Source organism: Xenopus tropicalis, chromosome 6 (assembly GCF_000004195.4).
Source record: "Xenopus tropicalis strain Nigerian chromosome 6, UCB_Xtro_10.0, whole genome shotgun sequence".
NCBI lineage: Eukaryota > Metazoa > Chordata > Amphibia > Anura > Pipidae > Xenopus > Xenopus tropicalis.
In genome coordinates this window covers 75922389-75940166 of record NC_030682.2, presented here as the reverse complement: position 1 = coordinate 75940166, position 17778 = coordinate 75922389, and the positions used below count along the sequence as shown (strand labels likewise).

General features: G+C 39.8%; 1 protein-coding gene across 1 annotated transcript in view; it reads right to left on the bottom strand.

Moving 5' to 3' along the window:
- Positions 1–17778, bottom strand: part of LOC100488408 (band 4.1-like protein 4B) — a 126405-nt gene that overhangs the window by 16060 nt on the left and 92567 nt on the right. The window contains exon 9 of the mRNA XM_031904579.1: positions 8319–8476. Within this exon, the coding sequence (XP_031760439.1) occupies positions 8319–8476 (158 nt within the window). The remainder of the gene's footprint in view (positions 1–8318; positions 8477–17778) is intronic.

Here is a 17778-nt window from a genome sequence, read left to right as displayed (position 1 = left end):
TTGCTCAAGCCTTCCCCAGGCCGCAGCAAGGCCTGCATCTGGGTAGTCAACATGTACAGCTCTAAGTCTCTTTACACGATCAGCAGACTCTGGACCAAGCCACTTAATAAGTAAGTCAAGTTCCTCCTTGGCAGTGAGGTTGAGGTCAGCAATAGCAGCTTTAAAGGTTGATCTCCAGGCTCTGTAACTCTCTGGACAATCATCAAACCTTGAGAGACTGATGTTTATGAGCTCACGACGTATCATATACCTGGCGAAGTCAGATAGGTCTGATCTCTCACTCTTTGGTGCCTGAGTAACTTGTGGAACCCTGGGGTTGTATAAGCTTTCTGGCGTATAAAGGTGAGATGAACCAGGATAGAATGAAGTGGCATGAGCATTCAGCAGTGGTTTAGTCTCTAAGGCCTTTGCTGGCTGTAGCTTACTGCTGCAGTCCACCTGAGTGATGGTAGGAGGCAGTATTTTGTGCTGTGCGACAATGTCTGTGTGGCTGACCTGTTGCTGTGCCGGCATTTGCAGCTCTGCAGGTTGGGCACTGTAAGGAACAGCGGTATTAGAAGTGACAGGTATAGGAGACTGACCTGTACTATGGGTTGCAGGGGTTGTCCCTGGACGTTGCAAGCTTGGTTCTTTGGCATTAGATGCATCCTGGTTTAGTACATATTTACTTGTGCGTTCCACAGGATCTTCAGACTCTGCTGGAATAAGGCAGTCCTGATCATGTACTCCTCCCAGTGCTTGTTAAAGAACCTTTAACCTTGCAATAGCTGAAGCCTTTTCTTTCTCCATTTGAAGAATTTCTAATTCAGCTTCCATTTCTGCCTTTTTACGGGTAGCTTCTGCTTGCTGTCGCGCGGCCTCAGTTGCAGCTTCAGCCTGCTTGCGTGCAGCTTCAGCTTCCTTGCGTGCGGCTTCAGCTGCTGCCTCTGATTGTTGGCGTGCGGCCTCAGCTTGCTTGTGTGCAGCCTCAGCTACTGCCTCTGATTGCTGGCGCGCAGCCTCAGCTTGCATCTCTGCTCTAAGACTTGCCTCTCTTTTAGCAAAGGAAACTTGCACCTTGGCTGCTTCTGCATTGGCGCGGGCCTCTATAAGCTTGTCACTCAGTGCTGATTTCCTAGAGTAAGAGGTTTTAGAAGATCTTGATGTAAGCTTTGATGATGTGGATCTGTGAGACCTGGTCTCTTGTAGGTGTGCAATCCTGAGCTCTGCTTTCTCTTTAGCACTTAGCACCAGAAGGTCTCTCTCTTGATCTAAGGCCTCAGTTTTGCTCAGCTCTGCTAAGGATTCCACTATATTAGTGTCCTTTAAGAAGGAAGTATACTTAGCGGACAGATGCTGATAACGCTCATAGGTGGAAGATAAGCGATTTATACAGTCTCTTAAATCAGCTGCGTCATTATTAGAATGTAAAAGAACTGACATGCAGCGTACAGTTCTATTCCATAGGTCTGATAAACTGCTTGACAACTCATCCCTTGTAGCCTCATAGTTTTCTCTAGACTTTTGAGATGGTTTTATTATACGCTTGGATCTAACACTTTGCTCTGCAGTATGCGTGGGATTTTCTCCCTGGATGTCTGTGAGCTCTGGTTCATGGGGTACTTGCTCAGATTCACCTGCAAATGAATGCACAGAGCCTTGCTGGGACATTTTGCACTTTTGGTGAAAAAAGGTTACTGTCTCTTTAAGAAGCTTATAGCAGTGGTAGGTGTGCAGGACAAACTGCAGTAGTGTTATAGCAGGACCCAGGTAATGTATTTAGACAGTTATACAGGATATACGGCACCTTAATATTCACAGGGTACAGACTGCACTTGTACAATCAGGTGATGCAGGGAGTTGTGAGCTGGCATTAAGCTTGGGTGCAGACTGAATATAAATAGCTGCCTGTGATTTGGGACTTGATGGAACATGCACTCTGACAGCAGGTTATGGAATTTTATTTCTTTTGACTATTCTGACTCCAATTGCTGTGATAATGGCTGAGTTTCCCCTCAGACCCCTCTCCCTGGGCCTGTATGGAGCTGGGCACAACCACCGTGGGCAATCTTTGCCAGATAGCAGAACTCACCAGACACTTGGGATCCACGAAAGGTTGTTTATTTGGTGTGGGTTAACAAACGTTGGGGTGGATGGACAAATGTTGGAGGTCAAAAGAAATATTGCTTTCCCAACCCCTGGAGTAGCTCCTCACACATAGGAAGCAGGAACATGAATGGCATGATGGGAGGAACTGACGTCACACATAAGGAAGGGGATGGGAGGGTATACAGACTTAGAAGTAAACAAGTTGTAATGCGACCTTGGTCACTAGGTGGCAGTGTAACAGTGAAAATACATATAACCCATTAACTTAAAAACATGATATACAATATTAACTGCTGGGGCAGCACAGTCTTCTAATGTTCTTCTAAGTCTAACTTTGTCAAATCATCAATCAAACTACTACTACTAGAAGACTAGTCAAGAATCATGAGATGCCATTGCTGTTGACTCTGAGCAGGAAAAGTAGTATGAACACTCAGAGTACCATTTTTAATTTTCTGTGGCAGCCCTGTTAAGTAATATACACTGCTCAAAAAAATAAAGGGAACACAAAAATAAGACATCCTAGATCTGAATGAATGAAATACGGGTATGGGATCTGTTATCCGGAAACCCTTTATCCAGAAAGCTCCGAATTACGAAAAGCCTGTCTCCCATAGACTCCATTATAATCAATTCATTCAAAATTTTTAAATTGATTTCCTTTTTCTCTGTAATAATAAAACAGTACCTTGTATTTGATCCCAACAAAGATATAATTAAACCTTATTGGATGCAAAAAAATCCTATTGGGTTTATTAAAGTTTTACTGATTTTTTTAGTAGATTTACGGTATGGAGATCCAAAATACGGAAAGCTCCCTTATCCGGAATACCCTTGGTCCCGAGCATTCTGGATAATGGATCCTATACCTGTATTCTTATTAAATACAAAATCACAATAAAATTATCAATGGAAATCAAATTTATCAACCCATGGAAGTCTGGATTTGGAGTCACACTCAAAATTAAAGTAAAAAAAAACACTACAGGCTGATCCAACTTTGATGTAATGTCCTTAAAACAAGTCAAAATGAGTCTCAGTAGTGTGTGTGGCCTCCACGTGCCTGTATGACCTTCCTACAATGCCTGGGCATGCTCCTGATGAGGTCTGGACAGTCTGTGGTGCAACGTAGTATTGGTGGATGGAGCGAGACATAATGTCCTAGATGTGCTCAATTGGATTCAGGTCTGGGGAACAGGCAGGCCGGTCTCACAAGGGGTCTGAGTATCTTATCTTGGTACCTAATGGCAGTCAGGCTACTTCTGGCAAGCACATGGAGTGCTGTGAGGCCCCCCAAAGAAATGCCACCCTACACCATTACTGACCCACTGCCAAACCGGTCATGCTGGAGGATGTTGCAGGCAGAAGAATGTTCTCCACGGCGTCTCCAGACTCTGTCATGTCTGTCACATGCTCAGCGTGAACCTGCTTTCATCTGTGAAGAGCACAGGGCACCAGTGGCGAATATGCCAATCTTGGTGTTCTCTGGCAAATGCCAAACATCCTGCATGGTGTTGGGCTGTAAGCACAACCCCCACCTTTGGACGTCGATCCCTCATACCACCCTCATGGAGTCTGACCATTTGAGCAGACTCATGCACATTTGTGGCCCGCTGGAGGTCATTTTGTAGGGCTCTGGCAGTGCTCCTCCTGTTCCTCCTTGCACAAAGGCGAAGGTAGAGGTCCTGCTACTGGGTTGTTGCCCTCCTACGGCCTCCTCCACATCTCCTGATGTACTGGCCTGTCTCCTGCTACTGCCTACATGCTCTGGACACTACGCTGACAGACACAGCAAACCTTCTTGCCACAGCTTGCATTGATGTGCCATCCTGGATGAGCTGCACTACCTGAGCCATTTGTGTGGGATGTAGACTCTGTCTCATGATACCACTAGAGTGAAAGCACTACCAGCATTCAAAAGTGACCAAAACATCAGCCAGAAAGGATAGGAACTGAAAAGTGGTCTGTGGTCACCACCTGCAGAACCACTCCTTTATTGGGGATGTCTTGCTTATTGCCTATAATTTCAACCTGTTGTCTATTCCATATGTACAACAGCATGAGAAATTGATTGTCAATAAGTGTTGCTACCTAAGTGGACAGAAGTGTGATTGACTTGGAGTTACATTGTGTTGTTTAAGTGTTCCCTTTATTTTTTTGAGCAGTGCATATTACTGGGTTTTTTTTGGGTGCAATGTGTGATGGAGGAGGTGGCGTGGTGGTCTGGTCAGTGATACTGACAGTCTGAGACTGAAATTTTTTAATTTGTCACCTGCAGGTAATAACAGCAAGTGCAGCTAATGGAAAAAATCTCAAAAATCAATCCAGTCTGAAAACATTTCACAGTTAAAGAGGGTGATTCAACTAAAGCAAAATAAAGTATTTCTCTTGTTTTTTCTCTGACAAACTAATAACTGACATTTATGGTAAGGTGATAAAGCAAGTTAGAAATGAGGTTGAGAACAAATGCCTTAGCTTTCGCATGTTACACATGAACATCAGAGTACACTATCCAATCATATATCAGTTTGAAAGCACATTGGACTGATGTTAAATTCAGTCGCAGAAGTGCATTTTTGCAGTGTAAAACTAAGACACACTGTTTTCCACCTACATCAGTTCAAAGTGAACAGCTTTTTACTACAGCTGGTGATGTTTGTTCTCATAGTCACTCTAGACTTTCACCTCAAAATGCTGAATGGCTTCTTTCCAGAAAGCAAATGTCAAGTTTATGACACAGACTACTACTATGTGACTTTGCAAAAGTGACTGCCTCATTTTTTCTGTCTCTTTTTGATGAGTGTTGCTAAGTTTAAGGTAATTACTGTATATTATTAGTTCAAGTTGCCAAGTTGCCACTACCAGGAGGAATTCCACATATTCAAGCTATGCAAAAATGCAATGCAATTAACCCTTTTGACAGTTTCACTGCTTTTACTGTTCTGTGTGCCACTGCTCTCTGAGAGAATGCACATTGCTGTGCCCTATTTGCTTTTTTGTGTTGTTAGTTCAATACAGAATCGTTGTTGTTGTTATTGGGTATGGTTGTGGTACTGCAACAGCTGGGTTTCCCTCACTGAATAAATGATGATGATGATATTGATGTTCACATAAAAATGGCACTAAAGGGCAGATTTATCAAAATGTGGGTTCAAAACTCAATACATAAAAACACACTCATGTTCTATTCATTCCTATGGAATTTTTAGAAGAGTATTGATCAGATTTCTAACTTTCACCCATTGATAAATATGCTTCTAAAAATCACACAGGAATAAAAAGAACATGGGTGATTTTTTTATGTATTAAGCTTCAAACTCACATTTTGATAAATCTGCCCCTAAGTGTCTGTGACTAATACTAGTATAGTATTACTAGTATTTCATTATGCTTGGTGCCTTTATTAGAACAGTCTTCAACTGTTTTTAACTGTCTTTAACTCAGTATGGCATTTACAGTCTGTGTGAATTCTGGACTTTTTCAATTCATTTCAATTCAATATGTCAATTCAATATATCTTGTTCAAATCAATAAAAAAGCAGCAGTAACACATCAAACATCTCTCATTTTTATTTTTTAAAGTATAGCATAATAAAAAATTAAAATCAATTTCAGTTACAGTTAGTCACATACATTCTTATTCTTTTGGCAACTAAAAAGTGTTTACCATATATTACAATAAGTGAACAAGCTGTAGGCAAAGGCTTGCTATCTGTAATACCCTAGCCCTGCTCTACATATGTTTTCAATGTTTCTGTAGCTTTAGTAAATGTTTTACTATCTACTCAATATTACATTACATTAGCATTTATTTATAAAGCGCCAACATATTCCGCAGCGCTGTACAATAAGTGGGTTACATACGTTGGACATACAGAGTAACAATAACAATAATAATAAAACAATCAATAACCGATACAAGAGGTGAAGAGGGCCCTGCCCAAAAGAGCTTACAATCTACAAGGAGAAAGGGTTGAGACACAAGGTATGGGAATGAGCATGACCAGAGTTGTGAGAGGTGTGGCACAGGGTATTGCTAAACTAGATTAGGGTAAGCTTCTCTGAATAAATGTGTTTTTAGAGATCTCTTGAAGGCAGAGAGATTGGGAGAAAGTCTGATAGTTTGTGGGAGCGAATTCCAGAGAAGGAGGGCAGCCCTTGCAAAGTCTTGCGAGCGTGTGAGGAGGGAATGAGAGAGGAGTTGAGGAGCAGGTCAGTAGAGGAGAGTAACAAGCGGGTTGGATGGTACCTAGAGATGAGTTCAGAGATGTAGGGTGGGGCAGAGTTATGAACTGCTTTAAATGTGAGGGTCATTAGTTTGAATTTTATCCTGGATGGTAGGGGAAGCCAGTGCAGGGATTGGCAGAGTGGCACGGCAGAGGAGGAGCGGTTGGAGAGGTGTATGAGCCTGGCAGCAGTATTCATTATGGACTGGAGAGGGGACAGTCTTTGGAGGGGAAGGCCAATTAATAGGGAGTTACAGTAGTCCAGGCGAGATATTATAAGAGAGTGAATAAGAATTTTGGCAGCATCTTGGGTGATAAATGATCAGATTTTGGAGATATTTCTTAGGTGAAAGTGACATGATTTGATGAGTGATTGGATATGAGGAGTGAAGGACAGGGCAGAATCAAGGATAACCCCAAGGCACCGGGCCTGGGAAGATGGGGTGATGGTAGAATTGTTAACTGTTATAGATACCTCGGGAACAATGTGGGCGTTGGATGGGGGAAAGAGAACCAGTTCAGTTTTAGAGAGGTTTCATTTAAGGTAACGTTGGGACATCCAAGTGGAGATAGCGGACAGGCAGGAAGAGACGCAAGTTAGAAGCTCTGGGTTGAGATCAGGAGAGGAAAGATAGATCTGAGTATCGTCAGCATAGAGGTGGTACTGAAAGCCAAAAGAATTGATTAATTTGCCAAGTGAGGAGGTATAGAGAGAAAATAGTAAGGGGCCCAGGACAGAGCCTTGAGGAACCCCAACAGAAAGAGGCAAGGGAGAAGATGATTCACTATTGTAAGAGACACTGAAGGATCGATCTGAGAGATAAGATGAAAACCAGGATAAGGCAGTGTCACGAAGGCCAAGAGAGCGGAGAGTCTGGAGGAGAAGAGAGTGATCCACAGTGTCAAAAGCAGCAGAGTGATCGAGAAGTATTAGTAGCGAGTAGTGTTTTTTGGCTTTAGCCAATAGGAGGTCATTTGTTAGTCGGGTTAGAGCAGTTTCAGTGGAGTGTTGTTGTCTAAAACCAGATTGTAGGGGATCCAGGAGGTTATTGTCGGAGAGGAATAGCGTCAGTCGGTTGTATACTAGGTGCTCAAGCAGTTTGGAGATGAATGGGAGCAGAGAGATAGGTCGGAGGTTAGTAGGATTGGAGGGATCAAGGGAGGGTTTTTTCAGAATAGGGGTTACCAGTGCATGTTTCAGTTGGGAGGGAAAGATTCCAGTAGAGAGCGAGAGATTGAACAGATGAGTTAAGGATTTGATAAGACAGGGGTTGGCATTGCATAGAAGTTTGGTAGGAATGGGATCAAGCGGGCAGGTAGTAAGTTGAGAGGAAGACTTCCTCTTCAGTCACTGGGGGGAAGGAGCCAAGAAGAGACTGGGTAGCATGTAGGGAGGGAGGGGAATGGTTATGGGGATGAAGTTGTGCAATGTCACTTCGGATGGTGTCAATTTTATTTTTAAAGTGCTCGGCAATAACTTGAGCAGTGACTGAAGCAATAGGATTCAATAGGATTTGGCTGAATCCTCCATGCAGGATTTGGGGTTCGACAGAATCCAAAAGTTCTGGATTTGGTGCATCCCAAGATGTGAACAATGTAGAGTCTTAAATGTGTGAACAACCCAGGCCTTACAGGTGTGAACAATGCAGAGTCTTACAAGAGTGAAGTATAGAAGGGGCTTACAGCCTGAATCTGAAGTGTTAATAATAATCTCAGTACTGATACTACAAAGGTAAGCGGTCACAGTGGACAGGTAAGAGGCCACACAAAGGAAGGCTGGAGGCCGATGTGGCCTGCAGGCCGCCAGTGGGACGGCACTGCTTTAACATATTAACCAAATCAGGAATGGAGTTTGCTACATCAAAAGTTAGGGCTGCTAAAATATACACAAGGCCCTGGCAGTATTAGTATCAGGTTAAAGAAAGCACAATTGTTCATATTTACCAAGATAATACAACACATAGCATTAAGACTATGAAAATAAAGTTTTACAATTGTACCTACCTGTCTACTATTGTAACCTGTAAGGAATGGCTTGCCTGAATTGCTTGTGCTTGGTTTATATGTGACCATGGTGGCACCCTGTGCATTGATGGAGACAGTCTCTTGGGAGATAGCTGTACAGCAGGAAATTGTTGCAATGGTGTCTCCAATAAATCCACCTAGAAAAATTATTAATCATAAATTAGTATAGTGCTATTAAAGTGATACTGACACTAAAAAAATCTCTCTTCAAAATATGAACCTAAATAAAAAGTTACCTATAGGTCATATTGATCATTTTCTACTGATAGGGCTGCTTTTGTAAGTAATTGTTGCTTGAAGTTCCTAAACCTGACTGCTTTGCCAACCTGACTGTCCCTTCTCAGCCTGTCAGTTATAGATTCTAATGGTAATGGACTCCTGCTGCACAAATATGGCCACCCCCTCATAGAGGAACATGAACCATTTCAGGTTGGGAAAATAATTCTAAGGCAAAATTATTAATAGCATTTAAAGATAATGTTATGATAGATGTAAATATCATAGCCTCGCCCATTGAAATATCACCAATAAAATAACATTAAGGGTTATTATATAAATCTTTGCATTCTCTCCAATAAATGATAATTTATTGATATGCTTTTTGAATAAGTATTAGCAACTACTGCCCTATATCGGGAGCAAAAGAACCATAATTATAGTAGGACAGAACTCCAATTAAATATAAAAAGTCTTCACGCTAAGAGCAGTAATATTGCAAATTAAGGTATTTTATATGTAACTGCTGACCTTCTTCAGTCCTTTGTAGTTACATTATGAAAGACAGTAGCCATTATCAGTGACACTTGACTAAATTGAACTGAATTGAATTCATTAGAATTAGAATTCTATTTACATTATTGTCATTAGGAAAGCTTTTTTTCATGTGTGCAATCACCCTAAGAACTATTCTACACCTTTTGGATGCCTGTTCATACATTTTTAACAACTCTGATAACAGCATAGTAATATTTAAACTAGAAAGGTGAGTGGTACAGCATCCATTGTTCATCCTGCTGTCAGCAAGCGAGAAAACAATTTAATGCAGAACTGTTTGTTCTAGTCTTTGCAAGGAGAACCTGACATCTTTGCACATCATCCACTATACTGGTGTCAAGATATGTTACAGAGAACCGAGAAGTAATTTTATCTTACCATGTCTCCTCTTAGGGGCCGATTTACTAAAGGTCGATAACATTTATCGCATGCATGTTTGCGTTAAAAAGCATGTGATAAATAAGTACTGATTCATCAAAGTCATTTTGCATGTGTTAATCCGCATATCGCATGACCAAAAAAAACACATTATCGCAAAGCGTGATTTGTAACGCATTGCATTAATTAGCAAAAAGAAATAGTATAACGCATGATTCACAAACACATATGAAGCATTAAATGCGCAAAATATTGCGTTAATCTGTGCCAATATTAACACCTACTTGGGGTAGGCGGTACTTAAATAAAATTGCGGTTCGTGAGCTTTTGGAAACACAACATGGAGTTTGCAGTGTATTTTTTCAAGTATGTGTTGGCCCTAGAGTGATGCATCCTTTTCAGGGAAATGTTGATTTTCAGAACGATAATTTTCAGAAAGTAATGGTTACATGCGTAATATATCACGCGTTGCGTAATATATTGTTTAAACATGTCATTGCAAGATAAATAACGCCAAGAACATCGCTTCTTAATTATGACTAGAGTCTTTTTAGTGAATTGAGCATTAAGTCGCAAAAAATAAGAAGTGATAACATTTTTAACCCATGCTATAAATAGCACTTGTTTTATCGACCTTTAGTGAATTGGCCCCTTAATTTCTTGTTTATTGATCTTCCATCCGTTGATAAAATTGTCTACTATATGTTTCTGAAACAGTGTGGTATTTTATGGTATGACATGTTATAAACTTAGAGAAAACCTACAGTATATATGCAGACCCACAGGTTGTACACAGCTCTGCACTAACATCACATTTTTGCATATGGCCATCAGTGCAGAAAGTGAGCTAGAAACACAAATTGTCCATTTGCCTTTTAGTTAATACTGAATATATCTTTTGTATGCAACATGATTCATTTAAAATGCTAAATCTGATCATAACTTGGCTAGATGCTATGCATTTGTTGTGTGTTTATATATTGCTCCCCCTTACAAATAAGGTGGAAAATAAAGACGTAGTTGGAGATAGCCATACCTATATATTTAAATTTTAACCAATAAGTATATTTTGAAATTTGTAATGACACATAAGAGGAAATTAATCAACATTTAGATGTAAAAATTCTTGAATGTGTTTTTTTTTTTTAAAAAGGTCTAAAATCTTAAAACATATATGTAGGATGAAGGACTAAAATCTTAAAACATATACTGTATGTATGTAGGTGGAAATGTTGTAGTTTATATACAGGTCCTTTTCAAAAAATTAGCATATTGTGATAAAGTTCATTATTTTCTGTAATGTACTGATAAACATTAGACTTTCATATATTTTAGATTCATTACACACAACTGAAGTAGTTCAAGCCTTTTCTTGTTTTAATATTGATGATTGTGGCATACAGCTCATGAAAACCCAAAATTCCTATCTCAAAAAATTAGCATATTTCATCCGCCCAATAAAAAAAAAGTGTTTTTAATACAAAAAAAGTCAACCTTCAAATAATTATGTTCAGTTATGCACTCAATACTTGGTCGGGAATCCTTTTGCAGAAATGACTGCTTCAATGTGGCGTGGCATGGAGGCAATCAGCCTGTGGCACTGCTCAGGTGTTATGGAGGCCCAGGATGCTTCAATAGCGGCCTTAAGCTCATCCAGAGTGTTGGGTCTTGTGTCTCTCAACTTTCTCTTCACAATATCCCACAGATTCTCTATGGGGTTCAGGTCAGGAGAGTTGGCAGGCCAATTGAGCACAGTAATACCATGGTCAGTAAACCATTTACCAGTGGTTTTGGCACTGTGAGCAGGTGCCAGGTCATGCTGAAAAATGAAATCTTCATCTCCATAAAGCTTTTCAGCAGATGGAAGCATGAAGTGCTCCAAAATCTCCTGATAGCTAGCTGCATTGACCCTGCCCTTGATAAAACACAGTGGACCAACACCAGCAGCTGACATGGTACCCCAGACCATCACTGACTGTGGGTACTTGACACTGGACTTCAGGCATTTTGGCATTTCCCTCTCCCCAGTCTTCCTCCAGACTCTGGCACCTTGATTTCCGAATGACATACTTTGGACCACTGAGCAACAGTCCAGTGCTGCTTCTCTGTAGCCCAGGTCAGGCGCTTCTGCCGCTGTTTCTGGTTCAAAAGTGGCTTGACCTGGGGAATGCAGCACCTGTAGCCCATTTCCTGCACACGCCTGTACACGGTGGCTCTGGATGTTTCTACTCCAGACTCAGTCCACTGCTTCCGCAGGTCCCCCAAGGTCAGGAATCGGTCCTTCTCCACAATCTTCCTCAGGGCCCAGTCACCTCTTCTCGTTGTGCAGCATTTTCTGCCACACTTTTTCCTTCCCACAGACTTCCCACTGAGGTGCCTTGATACAGCACTCTGGGAACAGCCTATTTGTTCAGAAATTTCTTTCTGTGTCTTACCCTCTTGCTTGAGGGTGTCAATGATGGCCTTCTGGACAGCAGTCAGGTCGGCAGTCTTACCCATGATTGCGGTTTTGAGTAATGAACCAGGCTGGGAGTTTTTAAAAGCCTCAGGAATCTTTTGCAGGTTTTTAGAGTTAATTTGTTGATTCAGATGATTAGGTTAATAGCTCATTTAGAGAACCTTTTCATGATATGCTAATTTTTTGAGATAGGAATTTTGGGTTTTCATGAGCTGTATGCCACAATCATCAATATTAAAACAAGAAAAGGCTTGAACTACTTCAGTTGTGTGTAATGAATCTAAAATATATGAAAGTCTAATGTTTATCAGTACATTACAGAAAATAATGAACTTTATCACAATATGCTAATTTTTTGAAAAGGACCTGTATTGCAATTACTGCGCCAGCCTTTAGTTAAAGAAACTCTATAACACTGTAACCCCTTTTTGGCTGTAGAACAGACAATGACCAGCTATAATAACTATAGACCATGGGGTACACAGGACTCAACACATGGGATGGGCTATGTGGAAGGATCAAGGGGGAGGTACAGGTATGGGACCTGTTAGGGTTATGGGCCAATAACACATAGGGGCACATTTACTAATCCACGAATGTCCGAATTCGTTTGTATTTTGCGTGACTTTTTCGTCGCTGTTACGACTTTATCGTATATTTTTTGCGACTTTTTCTACGTCGTCACAAAACATTTGGATTGGTTTTTCCGCCGTTTACTATAGCGCAATACGAAAAAATCGTGACAGCGACGAACTAAGCGCGCAAAATACGATAAAGTTGCGGCGGCGCCAGAAAAGTCGCGACAAATATGAAACAATCGCGACGGCGACGAAAAAAACGCAAAATTTTCGTTTCCAATCCATTTTTTTTCCCATTCGGGATTCGGGGATTAGTAAATGTGCCCCATAACATGCTAAATAGCAAAATAGATATGGGCATCTACCCAGTAACAATGGAAATAAGGAAGGTAGGCTTTAAAGCTACAAGGAATGTTAACCCTATAGGTCCCTACAACACTAGTGATTCAGGCCTTCAAAGTTGAGCACAGGGAATCACTATCTTGGATTTTATTAGGTGTGTCAATGATACTCACATGTTGAGAGGCTAAGCTTAGGGATCATTGCAAATTATCAATAAGAAAGTGAGGCTTATCTTCCATAGAAGCTGATGCTACAGGGCCAGGGCTGATTATTACATTATGCAAATTGCTCTGGTTTCTGAGCTGCCATGTTAACAGAATCTGAATTAATTACTAATCTTCAGAATTTTTAGAAATTCGGCTCACATCCAATGCAAATAATTATTTAAAGACATATGCAAAAAATGTCATTATTATTATTATTTATATAGTGCCAACAGTTTACGTAGCACTTTACAGAATAAAGGGGTACAAAAGACAGAACAGTTAACGTGCACATATAAATGATTCACAAAAATAGGTTACAGTTGCATTTGGATGAGGATTGGAGACACTAAGGGGAGGAACCTGCTCGCAAGAGCTGTTTACTTTATTATGAAAAGAGTGTGTCATTATTACTGGAGAAATTATGGAGGGAAGGTATTTCTCTCCCAGAATGCTCTATGGCAAATTTTTACGTGGCAAATTTCGTCACCCATTTTGTGAAACTATTGCCAGGCAAAACGTGGATATTTGCAGTGAACCCATACCTGGCAAATAATTTCGCCCATCACTATACAATGTCCATATACATGTATATATAACCAGAATATTGAGTCCACAGGCTAAGGAAGAAATGGCCTCATCAAGTACTCTCACCACTACTTCAGCATTGTGTGTTCCTCAATTACTTTATGAGAAATGATTACCTCTTTGCATTATCCATGCTTTCTCCAACACCTGGTGGTCAACAGTGCAGATGGAAGCCCCAGCCAAGCAAGAATCCCCAGTCAAGGGTTAATGTGGGTGATTTAAAAATTTACATTCATCTCATCCAAGCCCATGTGTAGCTAATAGTACATTCATTTGGCAACCACCTAGTAAGAAAATTGTGCATGTGCAAGCATGCAGAATATCCATTTGCTTCTAATGCCCTAGCTGGTAAAATTTACCAGCAATGTACTTGCCGGTAGATATGTAATACCATCTACTTCCTCCCCTGGGAGTATGGTGATTCGTATGAGCTAGGATTAGGATTATCCAATGGCACATACTGCTAGAATAGGAGATATTATAAAAATGTTTATTTAGATAAGGCAGTGCTTTACTTATGGGATTTTTATGCGATATATTTTTATAGAGACCTGCAATGTTCAGGTGTATAGTTTTCTTATTTTAAAGAGCCAAACATGAAGAAAAATACCTAGGGGTAGCCTTGCCTTAAAAGGGTTGTTCACCTTTGTACCGCATTCATAAATCTAACGGTTCATATTAATTGAACAATCGTTGCCATATCTAGTATAAGTAAAAAAATTGCATTAGAATTTTACTGTGTGTGACTTTGAGACCTTACACCAGCACACCTTTCATATTCCACAGTGCAACACTTAACTTACATCAGCACACCTTGCACCAAGTTTCCTTCCACCTGTTTTTGGCACCTGCCTGCGCCACAATGAGTATGATCTCATAGAAAATCGAGGGCTGCATGTCTTTCTTTGTTCTCCTGCATTGAAATGCATGAAGGATCCACCACAGGGGAATGCAGACAAAAAAGCCCAGGCTTTACACCAACACACCTTGCACTTTCCAGGGTGTAATACCTAATTTACACTAGCACACCATGCACCCTCCAGACAAAATCAGTTTTAAAGATTTGCAGTTTGTAGAAGTCTGGCACAACCAGGCCAAGCATAACCCCCTAAAACCCACAACTTAGGATATTTGATGATAGGCCATACTAATTTATATTAACCCTTTAAGTGCCACAGAATGTAGAATCTATGTTCTGTGGAAAAAAGTACCTAACTGCCACAAAACATAGTTTCTACATTCTGCTGCACTTCACTCCCTGCTCTTTTTCCTTCATCCCCTAGGCAACAGGCAGAAACAGGCAATCAGTGGCCCCTGGGGCGCAATCGCCCAGGGGCCCCTAGGTAACTGCACACGTGCACTTTCTGGACTTTGCCAGTGCCACCCATTCACCAGGTTCTTCCTGCAGCGGCCTTTATCACCTGGAATATACTTCTCCTTCAGATGGATCTGCCTGCCTGCTATCCCAGGTTAGTGTAACACACACAAACACACACTTGCAATGCACATTTTGCCAACTGTTCAGACACATATACACACTTACACAATTTTGTGGCTTTTTTATCGCATTGTGGAGTCTTTTTGCCTGAAAAAATGGTTTTATCGCCATTGCGAATAGTGTATTTGCTAACCACAATGTGCAATTCCTTTTGTATGTTATTTCAGTGTTTATATTACATTTTTGGTGATTTTGGTGCATTTTAAGTGATTTTATTGCATTTTTAGCCATGTTATAGTATTTTCAGCATAGGAGTTGTTGGTTTGTTTCTGTCCATTAAACTTCTTTATCTAAGCTTAAAGGAATAATGTTGTGGGAAAACATGTTTTTTTTTTTTTCAAAAAAACATCATTTAATAAAGCTTCTCCAGCAGAATCCTGCATTTAAATCTATTTTTCAAAGAACCAGATTTTTATAAATGTCATGTCAGACCAATTTAATTGCTTTTTATGATGAGGTTAGTAAGAAGTTGGACAGTAGGGGGGGGGGGCAGTTGATGTGATCTATTTGGATTTTGCCAAAGCATTTGATACTGTTCCCCACAAATGACTGCTTTCTAAACAAAGGTCTATTGGTCTTAGTGAAGTCGTTTGCACATGGATAGAAAACTGGCTACAGGATCGGGTACAGAGGGTGGTTGTTAATGGTACATTCTCTACTTGGAGTAATGTTTTTTTTTGTTTTTTCAGCGTTTATTTCGTGGTATCAAGTAAATACTTATACATTGCAGTGGAAGTGTGAAATTCACAATAATCATTTAATCATTTTTTTCATTTATTTTCATTTCTATCGTTATTGTTACATAGTTTGTATCATTCTGCTTAATATTTTTTCTAATGCATATATATATATATATATATATATATATATATATATATATATATATATATATATATATATATATATATATATATATATATATATATATATATATATATATATAGAATTGTGGCCTTGAATTGTTTACCATAATTATAACCACCAAAATAAGGAAAAGAATAAACAATTAACCCATAAGCGTGGGGATCACCTATCCCCTGGTAACATTAAACATAGAAAACTTGAAAATTCGCCCTTTCTCATTTAAGGTGTATCAGTTATGTGTTGGTTTACTTTCTTTTCTCTGTTTTTTATCTTCTCTAGTATCTGCCCTATCTGTATTTTTGGACATGTATACCAGATTGTGTCCATATTACATCTCCAGCATATATCTGTTGTCATTACCTTAAATTTATAAAGTAGAGCTGGTGTCCTATACCATCTAGATAGAAGTTTATAAGAATATTCTTGAAATCTATTACTTATTGAGCATTTTGCAGTTATGCAAAAATATATTCTCCCAATCTTCCTCTGAAAATGTAGTGCCTAATTCTCTTTCCCAAGATTTAGTGTACTGTGGTAGATTTGTATATTTACAGTCTCTTAATATTTTATAGAATAGTGATAAAACATGCTTTTGTTAACTCTTTGCTCGTTTTTTTCTATTTTTAGTAATTGTATAAAATGGTTAACTTGTTTGATTCTCCATTTGTCTCATGGTGCCCAACGTTCTTTATTTTTTTATTGCTTTAGGTGTTGGGTCTGCCCTTGTCGGGATAAAATTTCTCAGAATCTGATTAGGGAGTCCAAAGGCCATGGCGTATTCCCTGTCCAAGCTACCAGGTAAGAATTCTACATTATGGGGCACAATCATTAAAGTACGATTGAATCCTAATACAGCTTAGTTATAGTTTTCGTACTGTGTGTATTTTTTGTGACTTTTTCGTTAATTTGCGCTACCTTTTCGTACATGTGACAATTTGCACAACAATTTTTGTGACTAAATCGTATTTGTCACGCTGAGTATGAAAGTCTCGGATTCATTAAAGGTTTGTTATTGTGACTTTCCTTGGGTCAGGTTGGAGCTGCAGAGTGCCATTGAGTCCTATGGGAGGCTTCAAAAAACATGCACAGAAGGATCAAAGTCAGAAAGGTTTTCCCGCTGTTTACGATCGTTCATATACAAAAATTTTGCGACTTTCGGATCGCCAATACAGTATTATCCTGACTTTTACGTTTTATTCGTAAGCATTTTAGTGACATTTTCGATCATCAGAAATTATTTTATCTAATCCAAGTTTTACCCATTTTGGGACTCAAACTCGTACTTTGATGAATCTGACCCTGTGTGCCAGGGGTATCAGGGATGATGAATAAGGAGCTAGTCAACATAAACAAAAATCTTCAGCACACCACTTACATACACCAGGTGCACCTGAAGAAGGGGTCACCCCCGAAAGCTTGTGCTGTTTGTTCATTTCTGCAAATAAATGATTTAAAGGCATTGCCGACACACTGGAGTGCTTTTTCCCCTTTGCAAAGAATAAGGAGCTAGACCATATTTATCATTCAACTTATGCCACATATCTATACAATTGTGTATCAGAATATGTGATTTTGTTTCAGAAGATAGATTATGCTTTTGATTCCATATTATTGAGCCTAGTGTTCCCTTTAGTCATAGGTTTCCATTGCACTTTAGATGTATGTTTAGTGTATTCTACTATTTTTGCTAGTATACTAGATTGATAATAAATTTCCAGATCCGGCATTCCCAGACCACCCGTCCCTTTTAATTCTA